General features: G+C 37.9%; 1 protein-coding gene across 1 annotated transcript in view; it reads left to right on the top strand.

Moving 5' to 3' along the window:
• Positions 1-13,686, top strand: part of GRIN3A (glutamate ionotropic receptor NMDA type subunit 3A) — a 180,240-nt gene that overhangs the window by 46,725 nt on the left and 119,829 nt on the right. Inside the window, exon 2 of the mRNA XM_006145562.2 lies at positions 5,824-6,428. Coding sequence (XP_006145624.1) covers positions 5,824-6,428 — 605 coding nt within the window. The remainder of the gene's footprint in view (positions 1-5,823; positions 6,429-13,686) is intronic.

The following is a 13,686-nucleotide window of genomic DNA, read 5'->3' as shown; positions in this document are numbered from 1 at the left end:
GGGCATGTGTGCCTCTGTGCCTACACTGGAACTTTGATAACTGCAACGTGTTATCAAAGAAACAAGAGTTTGAGAGAGGAGTAGGAAGGTGGGGAGATCTGCTGTGAACATAATACCTCCCACATAAATAGCCTCTCACAACATGAGGTAGAGGTTCTGCTTTCCTGCTAAGGAGCTGGTATAATTGCTATTTGTGAAATATCTATTGCTGAGACCATTTTGAGAAAAATAGCCAAGAATAACAAGAAAGAGCAATAGTTTTAAAAAAATTGTGTATTGCAGTCACTAAAACAAGCACTTTCAATACAGTATCTAAACTCTAAGCAAATTGTAGCAGCTTCTACTACTAGGCCCTCACTCTGCCAGACACTTTCTATGCGTAACACTGACTCATGTTTAATTCACATCATGAATCTGTAAGGTAGAAGGTGGTAGTGTCCTCATTTGAGAATGAGGAATGTATGACTCAGAGAGGCTGAAGGACTTGTAGAAGGCCATGGGACTCATAAATGACGGAGCCAGAATAAGCATATGTTGCCCTGCCCACTATACTGCCTCTCAAAAGAAAAAAGGAAAAGCTCAGTTTGCTGAAGACAGGAATCCCACCATCAAGGGAAGTTTGGGACTTAAATAAGAACATTGTAGGGACCAGCGGATGGCATAGTGGTCATGTTGTTGGACTCCCACATAGTCAACCACAGTTTGAGTCCCGGACCCAGCAGCTTAAATTCATGCCAGGCTCATATGCATGTGTGCCCAAATCCCGAGAGGAGGATGGAGGAGAAGGAATTGCAGCATGGCCATCTCCTCTAGGGAGTGATTTCTTACTTGCTGTCTCTCTGGTGAGTGCGCACGCCCTATAGCAAAAATCTCTCTGAAAAAAAAAAAAAAAGAAAGAAAGAAAATTGCAGACATTACTTAAGAGGACAACGCAGAATAAAACAGAGGGAATATAGAAGCAAGGAGTGGCACCAGTCATTTATCTAAAACCAGAACGATAGTATCTAGTCAAATAAGAATGGATGGTCAAAATTAGACCACCTTTTTAACTAACTATATACACGTAATTATAATGTTCTTGCTGGTATTAAAAAGGAGATACCCTTACAGACGCAGATTTCCTTTATGAATGTAAATGTCCCTAATAAAACTTATCTGTTTGCAGAGCTTCCCCTGTGCCTGAAATTTCTTGATAATCAGCTCAAATTAATCCTTATGCCAAATATTTTGGTGTGTTACATTCTGGTCTTCTGCAGCATGTTTGAAGGGTTGGAAATAAAGTTAAAGATGAGATAGAAATGGCATCCTAAGCCGTACTATTGATTTTGAAATGTGTCCTATGGGTGACTTGGAGGTTATGGTGCAGGAGAATGATATGGTAATATTTGTGTTTTAGAAAGAAAACTGGCAACCTGATAGGGAACTGAAGCCAAGAAAACAGTTGGGAATAATTTGTTCCTGCTAGCTTCATGTAGAGCCTGCTTTCCACTGCTCTTTGCTTCTGGGAGACGGTTAAGGCAGAGCAAGAAATAAAAAGGAAGCCGAAAAGGAAGAAAGTTAAAAGAGAAGGGCAGAAAGAACTCTCTAGAGCAATTTATATAAACCACAAGGAGGCGTGAGGAAGTAGAGCTTCCCTTCCCCACTTCAAGTGTTGTCTAGCATCTTGAGCCTGGAAACCAGGAGCTAACTACTGGGTATTGTCTCTTGGTTTTTAACAGTTTTCTCTCTCTTGCCTTTCATATCTGATCTTGCCACCAAGTTCTTACTACATTAAAAAAATTTTTTTTCTCATTGCCCTCCTTATCATTACTAACACTAGCTTCCAGTTTAAACACTTACTTAGCACCTCATAAAAATCCTGGAAGGATTTTTCTTCCCTCTCCCTGTTGAATATTGCCTACCTTAGACTATCTTGTGCTACTATTAAACAATACCGTGGACCAGGCAATTTATAAAAAAAAGAAATTTCTCACAATTTGGGAGACTGGGAAATTCTGTTTCGAAGTGCTAGTATCTGGCAAGGGCCTTATTGATACATTATTCCATGTTTCGAAGTGCTAGTATCTGGCAAGGGCCTTCTTGCTACATTATTTCAAAGCAGAAGGAGGGAAGGCAAAAGAACACTAGAGAGAGGAGGAAGGGGGCTGAACTTAGCCAGTTATTAGGAACTATTCTCACAATGATAGCATGAATACATGTGTGAAGGCAAAGCTCTTATGATCTACTCCCCTTAGTGGTCTCACCTCTCAACACAGTTGCACTGGGGATTAAATTCCTAGCATATGAACTGTGGGAAATACATTCAAACCATAGCACCATGCAGAGACAAACCTTCTAAACTTTGATTTTATCATTATTGATTTATCATTTATCATCATTGCTCAAAAGCTTACTTTGAAAGGACAAAAATCAAATTCTTGGAATAAAGTTTAAGACCTTGTCATATCTACCACCGTGAGCATTCTCTTTCCCTGCCTGTGGTCATGATTTCCCTCCTGAAAAACCTGGAATCCTCATTCCATATTCTATATATCAAAATTATTTCAATCCTTCATTCAAATCCTATTTCTTGTTACTCATTTTTTTTTTCATGGGTAGGGGGAAGCCACACTTCTTTCTTTTTATGTAAGAGCTTGAAATTTTACCAAGAAAGCCTTTCTCATTTCTCAACATGCTATTGACCTGAATGTTTGGCTCTCAAAAATAGTCTGATAGTTCCCAAAGCGAATATACTTAGTTCGATTCAACCAATATTTACTATGCATCTAACAGGTATAAAGCACTGATATAAGTGTTCTAGAATGTCAGTGTTAAACGACCAGTATGTCAAATGCCAGTCCTTGAGAACAATTAACAGATTTATTCATTGAAAGAATATTTCGGCCTCACCTAAATGATTAATAATTTGTGACTTTTCAAATAAGGTACCCTCCTTTCAATGAGTTGGTCAGTTCCATAAGTACATAAAATCGTGCAGAGCCAGTGGTGTGGTGGTTAAGGGAGCTGAATCCCACAGGACCAACTGAGCAGTTCAAGTCCTGGACTCAGTGGCTTGAAAAACACAATTGTGGGTCCAGCAGGTGGCATGGTGGTTAAGGCTCTGGAATTCCCAAATGGGTGACTGTGGTTCAAGTCCTGGACCTGGCGGCTTGCTTTCTCACTCTTTCTCTCTCTCTCTCTCACTTCTCTGGCAAACTTGTGTGAAAAAAAGAATATTAATAATAAATAAATTAAATTAAATAAATAATTCTTTAAAAAAGAAAAAGAGGGAACCAGCAGTTAGCATAATGGCTATGTCGCTGGACTCCCACGTAGTCGACCGCGGTTCACGTCCCGGACCCGGTGGCTTAAAATTCACGCCGGGCACGTGTGCGTGCGTGCCCAAGATCCCGAGAGGGGAATGGAGGAAAAGGGATTGCGGCGTGACCATCCCCCCTGGGGGGTGATTTCTCGCTTTCTGTCTCTCCGTCTCTGTCTGTCTGGTGAGCGCACACGCCATATAGTGAAAAAAAAAAAAAAAACTCTCCAAAAAAAAAAAGAAAAGAAAAAGAAAAACACATTTGTGTGTGGTTGCCTAAAATCCTGAGAGGAGAATAGAGAAGAGACTGCATGTGGCCAAATCCCCTGAGGAAAGTGATTGCTCACCTTCCCTCTCTCTATGTCTCTCCAAGGGAGCACACCTGCCCTATAGCAAAAAAAAAACTTAAAGGTTTTTTGTTTGTTTGTTTGTTTTTGCCATAGGGGCAGGCACTCACAAAAGAAAGACAGAGAGAGAGAAAGAGAAAGTGAGAAATCACCCCCCAGGGGCATGGCCACAATGCAATTCCTTCTCCACTCTCCTCTCAGGAGGACACAGAAGAAAGAAAGAAAAAACTGTGATGGAAGGAACATAAATGTGTTTAATGGCACACATTTCACAACCATACTTCACGCTCAGTATATGCAGAAATGTAATCAAGGCTTCAACATTGAATTATATGCTTAATTTTGGTGTATGTATTGCTAATTATTCATATATTTCAAAAGCGCCTTCCTCAAAGGGTTGATGTTTGGGAAGCTGTGATGTATCCATCTTTCACATCATTCTTATATAGGTACCTGCACTATGTTAAGATTACTGTGGGAACTAACAGGCAGCATGGTTGGTAAGGCACTGGACTCCTACATGACCGACAGTGGTCTGAGTCCCAGAACTGATGGCTTGAAAATCTCCCAAGAGGAGAATGGAAGAGAAGGGAGTGTAGCATGGCTATCTCCTAGCGGGGGAGGGGATTTCACACTTTCCCTCTCACTGTCTCTCTCTCTCTGGTGAGCACATGCATCCTTTGGCAAAAACCTAAAAACAAAACAAATTTCTGTGTTGTTAATATTTTCAGTGTGGGGACCAGCAGTTGGGGTAATGTCAGTGGCTATGTCACTGGACTCCCATGTAGTTGACCACGGTTCTGGTCCCAGACCCAGAGGTTTAAACTCATGCTGGGCGCATGTGTGTGTGTGCTCAAGATCCTGAGAGGAGAATGCAGGAGAGGGGATTGCAGCATGGCCATCCCCCCAGGGTGTAATTTCTCACTTTCTGTCTCGCTGTCTCTCTATCTTTCTGGCGAGCACCCACCCCCTATAGCAAAAACCTCTCCAAAAAAAAAAAAAGTAGTGTGTTTTGTTTTTTAAACACCATAAATATGTACAATTTTCATCTGTCAAATACATGTACACATACATATTCCCTGAATGATAACTAAAAGTACTAAGTGTTTTAATAAACCCTTCCATAATATATATAGTTTCACAATAACCTAAAAGGGCTTCTTCAAGACTTTAGCAAAATAAACAATATACATTCTGTATATATTTTTGGACCAATGAACTATGAAGTGAAAATTATGCAGATCACTCAAATCATGTATAATTTGACATACAGCCTTTGGCAGCATGGTTTTAGTTTTAGGAGAAATTTGTCTCTAGAGAATTGATTCTTATGAAGCATTCCCCTATTTCTTTTTCCTTTGTCTTCTGTTCCCTACCTGAATGCTTTTTTTAAAGAATTATTTAATTTTATTTATGATTTTTTTTGAAATTTTCTATAGGACATGCACACTCACCAGAGAGTGAGAAAGCAAGTCACCAAGTCCAGAACTCAAACCACAGTCAGTTATGTAGGAGTTCCAGTGCCTTAACCACCATGCCACCTGCTGGCCCCCTGAATGTTTTGTTTTCATTTTCTTTTCAGTTTTTGATTGTTTATCATTTCTTATTTACATTTCATTGTTGTACATCTCTGTGAAGTATATGGATTTTCAAAACATACATGCAGTGTGCAATAATCAAATCAAGGATTATACTATATTTGTCATACTACAGTCCATGTGTCCCATCTACATGCATTCCTGTGCATGCCATTAATTTGAAAAGAAAAGCCAAGGCAACTTTTATTATTTCACCTGACAGTAAAGCTTAAGAGATAAGTTACTTAGCCATACTAAAAAATGGGGTGCATAAAGGGAACTGTCTCTAAGGAAGTAGGCAATCTGGATAAAAACCTAAGATCAAATGTCTGGCTGTGTCATTCTTGATATTTATGCCAAGAACCATCTTCCCTCTGGTACTTTTAGCAAAACTTATCAAAAAAATCAGTTGTAAGAAATCAATAGTTTCATTAGATAGGAGGTATAATTTTGCAAAGTATGGGAATTTTATCCCAAAGGTATTTGACTATCACAGGGAAAATTAAAGCTTGAGGGTCCATAAAAAAAGCAAAAAAGTACCCTATGTTACAGTCTTTGGCCAATGCTGTCTAATTCTTCTTTTTCGTATCTTTAAATACAGAATCCCCTTCACCTACAACTGAGTTTAGAAAATTCATTAAGTTCTGATGCTGATGTCACTGTCTCAATCCTGACCATGAACAACTGGTACAATTTTAGCTTGTTGCTGTGCCAGGAAGACTGGAACATCACTGACTTCCTCCTCCTTACCCAGAATAATTCCAAGTTCCATCTCGGGTCTATCATCAATATCACTGCTAACCTCTCCTCCACTGAGGACCTATTGAACTTCCTGCAGGTACAGCTTGAAAGTATTAAGAACAGCACACCCACAATGGTGATGTTTGGCTGTGACATGGAAAGTATCCGGCGGATTTTTGAAATTACCACCCAGTTTGGGGTAACACCCCCCGGGCTTCATTGGGTGTTGGGAGATTCTCAGAATGTAGAAGAACTGAGGACAGAAGGCCTGCCCTTAGGGCTCATTGCTCATGGAAAAACAACACAGTCTGTGTTTGAGTACTACGTTCAAGATGCCATGGAGTTGGTCGCAAGAGCTATAGCCACAGCCACCATGATCCAGCCAGAACTTGCTCTCATTCCCAGCACGATGAACTGCATGGACGTGGAAACTACAAATCTTACTTCAGGACAATATTTGTCAAGGTAGGATGCAAGGCCTGGGTTATATCTCCTTTCATAGGTCAGTGACAGGAGGTAAAATATTCCTATTTATCCTCTTTGCAGAAACATTGACTCTGAGTAGCTTTAAATTCTAATAATATTTTTAGAGAGGGTTTCTGGTTACAAAAAGTTAGTATCTCATGAACTGTCATCTGTGATTTGATCTATAAACTTGCAAGTTTATGGAGTAGAGGAAGCACACAGAACTTCTTTTAAATCCTGGTTTATTTCTTACTAGTTGTTGTGTCCTTTACAAATGATTTGAAAGCCCAGAGCCCAAGTTTTCAACTACTAATGCTAGGATAATATTGAATGACTTCATAGAGCACAATAAACAAACCAGGAAATATGTATGAAAAGTACCTAACACCATACTTGCCCCATAATACATGCACAACAAATGTTCCTTTTTCTGTCCATTTTCTGCCATATCAATAACCTTGAACAAATCTCTCAAAATCTATACAGAGAAAAATTAGCCAATCAGAGAAATTGACATTTCTCTTTCCTCTCGGGTCTTGTTGCTCAAGGCTTATAAAGTAGTGGTTAAAGGCATACACTCTGGAGCCAGACTGTCTGAACTTGAATTTTAGTTCTGCCACTTAATACTTTCATAACTTGGTAGAGTTACTGAACTTCTTTGAGTCTTAGTTTCCTATGTCCTAAGGATACATTTATGTAAAATAGAAATAACAGTAGATTCTATTGGATCGTCTGGAAAGTTGTGATGCATTTTTGCATAGAAAAATGTGTCATGACATTTTTGGTGATCTAATATTACCCATGGAATCATTGTGATTGATAGTTGAGAGATGATAAATAGATAGAGATAGATGATAGATAGAATAGATAGAAATAAGAGTTCCATAAAAATATAATTTTAAATATTTTCATATATTATTATTTATTTCATACATATGTAATTTTTTAAATTAATTAGGTATATTTTTGCTCCAGAACTTTAGTCTGATTCAGAAACTAGAATAAAAAATTCTCACTTAAAGAGTAACTTCTTAAATGGAAATGGTTTCCATAATCCATGGAAAAGGGGGAATATTCTTAAAGGAAACTGTACAGAGACCTAGATTTTCTTCTGGAAAAGGACCACTTGGTCAGAGAGACCAAGTCAGAGAATTACTGCCGTTTCAAAGTTAAAGCTCTACCTGTAGACTAAGCCTCAATTTCCCGAACAATGACACATCTTGTTATATCTGATTATATTGAGGAACACAGGCAAAAGGTTATGAATAAAGGTATATCTCAGAGTGTCTTAGCTTTAAATTGACATAAATATTTGTTATAATTTTAGGAATTTTAGATTTAATTTTACAAATAAGGATTACACCTACTATGTAGAAGACAAGATGCTAAATGTCATTTATATGGCAGAGTTAAAGACTAAACACAACCTGTAACTTCCTAAAAGAATGTTGTTAACAGAATAATGGAAACCTATTTATTTAAAAAAAAACTGCTAATAACAAAATCAGATGTTCAATCATTATCTGAACTTTTCATTTTTCATATAATTTGAACTTCCACAAGATTAAAATCTATGCATATTTTATTTTAAAACAGTATCCAGATTTAAAATACTGTTTGTGTGCTAGCACATAATTGAGGCTTGGGAGTCTATCTATGATAAGAAACATTCTTCTTCATAACAAATATATATGTAAGCAAAGTTTTGATTTATAATTTTGAATAGTCTTTATTTTCAAAGGACAATCATAAACACCAGGCAGGAAAAATACATTTGTGAAAACTAAATTAAGTTATTCAACATCTTTCTGTCTCCTGTGAAATGGAGAGCACAGAGGAAAAAAAATGATTGTTTGAATCCCAATAACGTTTAGAAACTACAAGAAGGGATATTTGTTGACTTTGATTGTATGGACTTTAAAGGTTCAATTTATCAAGATCAAGTTGATCTATCTGGCTCAAGATTTAATTCATACTAAAATTATATGCCTCCTTCCACAAGGATCCCAAGACACTTTACACATGAAATTATATGATGGTACTTAACCCATCTCATCATCATTATCTGTCTATGTGTCTGACTTCTGAGCTAGAATATAAATTCTATTAAGCGATATTGCTATTATCCAGCCTAATCCAATGCCTAGCACACAGCAGGCAGTTAATAGATATTTATTGAAATTGATATACAAAGAAGAAAAGAAAACTTTCTACTCTATTTACATTCTCCTTTATCTGTTGCTGTAGAAGAGAATGGCTAATTACTAGACAAATATTACTTAAATTAGCATATACCTCATTCCTTTATTACCTAGATGCCTATTATCTCATTTCCTTCTCTTCCCCTTTTTTTTTTCTTTTCCTTGGTGGGAAAAAAGAAAGTTGTTTCCACAAAGTTTGAAAGTTATAAAACCAGAGTGTACGGTTTGGAGTTGAGCAGGATTCACAGGTATAAGGGTCAGTGACAATATTTTCATCCCCTTGGATGTGTTTGAGATAGGAACTCAAAGAACTTCAGAAAATATGCCTAGGATTTCTTACACTCCCTGAGGAATGTAGTCAAAGAGAAAGTTTCAAAGTGCTCAGGAAAGGGTCAAAAGAAATGGGCAAACCCTGGAAGAAGCCCTTATCATGAGTAACTAACTTAAAAGTTGCCTCAAGCCATAAAACATCTGTGGAGTCTTCACCATCCTACTTATTTTGTGTAATACAGTCTTTTAAAAAGTTAGTTATTCTCACTCCCTAAGTCACATCTGCATACAGTAATTTTCTTAATTGTCCTAAATTTTTTGAGACTGACCCTACTTTCGCATTGCAGAATGAAAGTCAGAAGAATAATGAGCCATGAAGAACGGGTGTCAGAGTTATGCAAGCTTTCATTTCTCACACAGTCATTTTCAGTTTGGGCTGACAGAATTGTTAACATCTAAAAACGTTCATTAAATCACCAAAAACATGGCATTTTCAACACAGGCTTTTAGACTAGAAAAATTATTTCTCATGGCAGACTACAAAGCTATAATTAAAAGGTATAAGAGGTTTTATTCTTCCCAGGTCTCTATCTGCCAGATGGAATTATAACTAAATGTAGACAAAACCATTTGGGGACCAAGTTCAAAGTGTGATTTTTAAAAGATTTATGTATAAGTTGTTTTATTAAATGTTAATTACCGGAGCAATTATAGCTTATATATATCATAAGTACATATGTATGCGGGTTTTTGTCCAACCAATGACCATTTGTTGAACTAGGGTGAAGTAAACAAAGCACAGACTTGAATTCTGCCATTTTGAGCTGGCAGTCTAGAGTACAAGATCAACAAAGGATGTAGTTATAAAACAATGGAACGTGCGCTTTTTAAGAATAAAGATATATTCAGAAACACAGAGAGGGAAATAATTAATTCTCCTCAGAGATTTGGTGATGAGGGAGAAACACTGGAATTGAATTTTTATAAATGAATAAAATTTCTCAGATTTGGAGCAAATTCACAGACAGTGGAAAAGGCATATGCAAATTCAACCAAGACCTAAAAGAGAACTTTAATGCAGTTGAATCATTAATCACATTTGAGAAAATTGGAGATGACTCTGGAAAAGTAGCTAATTTGATAGCATACCACACAGAGCTTTTATGCCAGGCTGGGGAGTTTGCATTATATATGCATAGTGGAGATCAGTTGAATGGCAGAACATTAGCCATGACATATTTATAAAATCATAATCCTGTAACAAATTAATCAAAAAAGTAATATAGTATAAAAGTCTTGCAAGTTTTATTATTATTATTACTATTAGGGTGCAAAAATGGTTTTCATTTTTCAAATTGTTTTTAGCTTCACCCACATTTACTCACTCACTGCATTCTGAACACCAGATTCTAGTAAAAGTGAAAAGGAGTTTGAGATGGTTTGTATAGACGTTAAGGGTTCAGTTTATCAAGGTCAAGCTTATCTGCTCTTCCTAGGAATAAGACTACCCATGCCTGCCTGATATATACCTTGTTTCCCTTAACCCAATAAGTGCTTCACCCTTTGGCTAATCAAGTATAGTTCTGATAGTTACTCTAGTTTCTAAGTAGCCTGTGGAATCCTGTCCTTTTCCTTTGAACAGCTTCTGCAGTTCAATTCAAGTATCCCATGAGATATCAAGTGGACAGTGGTTAATTCAATTATTAATTCATAAACATTTGTTGAAGTTTATTAATATTAGGACAAGCCCGCTACTGGAGACACAAAGAATTGAAGCAAGGGGGTCCTGCTCTTAGGAAGCCTATACCCTTTTCTTCTGTTCCCTCACCAGGAGAGGATATATCCATGTAATTATCCATACTTTCATCTATTCGACCTGGCTATTTACTTATCATTTTTCACTGGGACAACATTCTACTAGTGTTTAGCCTCTGTTACTGGCTGGCAATTCTAGGCCCCTTTCTCACTTGACCTTTAAGAATGGTCCAACATGCTAGCAACTCTCCCCTCCAAGCTACGTTGATCTTTATGCTTGCGAAGAGAACATGTTTTGTGATGACTTAGTACTTCTCATTGTTCTTCCAAAGTGATCTCTCCCTAACAGAGTTACTGAAGAGCTGATACTTCTAGAAAACACATGCCTTGGTGTCATGCATTTCAGAAACCACCATTTAAAGTCTCTGTTCCCAGATATTTCCAGGGACCCTCTGTCACTGGACTAATTTGGCTGAAATTCTTTAAACTTGCTCCTCCCACCAAGTCACTTAAGTAATGCCAGAAGATGAGTCTGAAATTTTTATTAAGTCATGGGAGCCTCAAATAATGGACTCTAGAAAATACATTAACCCAGGACCCTGTTTTGATTAGTACAACTCAAAGCTACTTCATCTAAGGGCCGGTAGATTTTAAACTCTGTAATTTTTCTAAATTAAAAGAGCTTCCAAGCTTTTATTGGTGTGAGAAGAAATTATATTCTTTCTTGACTTTTTTACTTTGTACTCATTTGCTATAAAATTTGGAAATAGGCCCAAAAAAGCATGAAGCTGAAGAGGCTAACACTGCAGCTCCACTCTGAATTCCAGATCCCTCTCTTATGGCCACTTCAATCTCCACACCCTGCAGCCCTTCCAACAAACACTGGCTGGTAAATATTGCATAATTTCTATTGCGAAGGCCATGCCAAGGCAATACTGGAAGACACATCAGCACCTGAGCTAGGACTGGGACCAGGTCCAATAAGACATAATGAATTAAGTTGGAGTTTTACACAGAATGACCGAAAGCAGTTCAAGGGGTGGGCAAAGACCATAATCATGAAGAGTCAGGGTCCATTCCAAAAACTGAAGATTAAGGACAACAACCTAAGGGTATAGAATAGATTTAACTGCTATGAACATATGGGAGAAGAAAATGCAAAAGTGAGAACCAATTTGCTAGATATAACACCTAGAAGCAGGAAAAAGTCCTATATTCATGTGTCTGATTTCTTGATGCAGTGACCCACTCACACCCACTAGTAGTAACACAGCCCAAAATGTGTATTAAATATGACCCAGTCATATAGGTGAGTATTTTTCTGAACTAGGGGCGAGAGTGAAGAGAGGGAAGAGAACCAAGAACTCCTCCCACCTGATATTTTTACTTGTAAGTTCAGTGACTGAATTTTACAGACATTGGCAAAACAATAGACCCAAATGGTTCCTCTCTATGTCCATATGTGTTCAATATATTATTAAATTGCTGTTGCCCATTAACTGATAGAAATCTATTTTAAAAGATGAACTTTGTATGTTGTTTTAAAAGATGATATAATCAGTGGTTATATCAGTGTGTGGAGCCCTCTGCTCTGAGGATTGAAATTTAGCAATTTTTAATTCCGACTAAATTCCTTATTACCATTACACTAATTTCTATTTTTGATGCTATCCATTATGCAAAGAGAAATGAATTGAAATCGTAACGCTCCAAACAATCTGTAAATTACAAATGCAAATGCTGTCTGGCTGATTTAGCCCCAGTCTTCTGGCAAAGTGATTAAAGGGTCTTTAAGACACACATGTCTGATTTGAGCAGAAGACATGTGTTTAATTGCATCTCCCCCACAAATGTTACTGAGCAGTTACTCTGGGCAGGCACTGTGTTGTGCCTAAGATTCCAAGAGGACTCAGTGTGATGGGTGCTGAGATGAACGCTGAAGTCTTTTTCAACTTGACAGCGTGCCGTGTGATGAAGTAGAACAGTGAGAAAGGGAGAATGTGCTCATTCCTAACTCTGTGGGACATCCTGTGTTTGGAATGTGGTGCGTGTAAAAATCCATGCCTCTGAGGATCTTACAGACTAAAAAGTCGCCTGCCAAATACTTATACTGCAGGGCACTAAGGAGGATTAGAGACAGTCAAGAAATCATTTTACATGAAGCTCAAGACATCATCTACATTTCATATATAATTTAGGAAGCTGTCTCATTTGTGGAGAGTGAAATCAAAGCAGCATCCTCTGACAGAAGTGGACCATAGGATGACTCTCTGACTAAGATGGTCAAATGCATGTTATCATAAAAGGAAGGCAGATGCTATAGGGGGCGTTCTCTGTGAAACAAGCCACAGAGTGAAAGCTAGTAGGAAGCCGGCCCTAGGAAGAAAGAAAGGTCCTCTGGGGCTGAAAGAGAAGGTGGAGATACTAAGAGAGACATTGAAAAATAAATAAAAGGAACTAAATAAAAGGCTTTCAGAATGTAGTAGGAGAGGAGCTGGAATGATGACCAAAAGTAAATTAAATTAACTAGGCATGGTCAAGAGCTAATGTTTAGACAATCTCTCTTACTAATAAAACAATATTGGCATTTCCTTTGCACAGAATCCAACAAAAGGAAAAACAGGGAGAGAAAAAAAGAGAGAGAAGGGAACCAGCGGTTAGCGTAATGGCTATGTCTCTGTACTCCCACATAGTCGACGGCGGTTCGCGTCCCGGACCTGGAGGCTTAAAACTTACGCCGGGCGTGTGTGCGTGCATGACCAAGATCCTGAGAGGAGAATAGAGGAGAAAGGATTGTGGTGTGACCATCTGCCATGGGGGGTGATTTCTCGCTTTCTATCTCTCTGTCTCTCTCTGTCTGGCAAGCGCAAGTGCCCTATTGCAAAAACCTCTCCCAAAAAAAAAAAGAAAAGAAGAGAGAGAGAAGGAAAATATGCATCAAAATAAAATAAGACAAAGAATATTAAAGGAAGAATGAGATAACTGTAGATTAACCCACATGCCAGAAACCGTGAAGAATACTGGAAGGGAAA

The sequence above is a fragment of the Tupaia chinensis genome, unplaced genomic scaffold, assembly GCF_000334495.1.
Source record: "Tupaia chinensis unplaced genomic scaffold, TupChi_1.0 Scaffold000153_1, whole genome shotgun sequence".
NCBI classification, from domain to species: domain Eukaryota; kingdom Metazoa; phylum Chordata; class Mammalia; order Scandentia; family Tupaiidae; genus Tupaia; species Tupaia belangeri.
The sequence above is the reverse complement of the archived record's forward strand: the minus strand, read 5'-3'. Positions and strand labels throughout refer to the sequence as shown.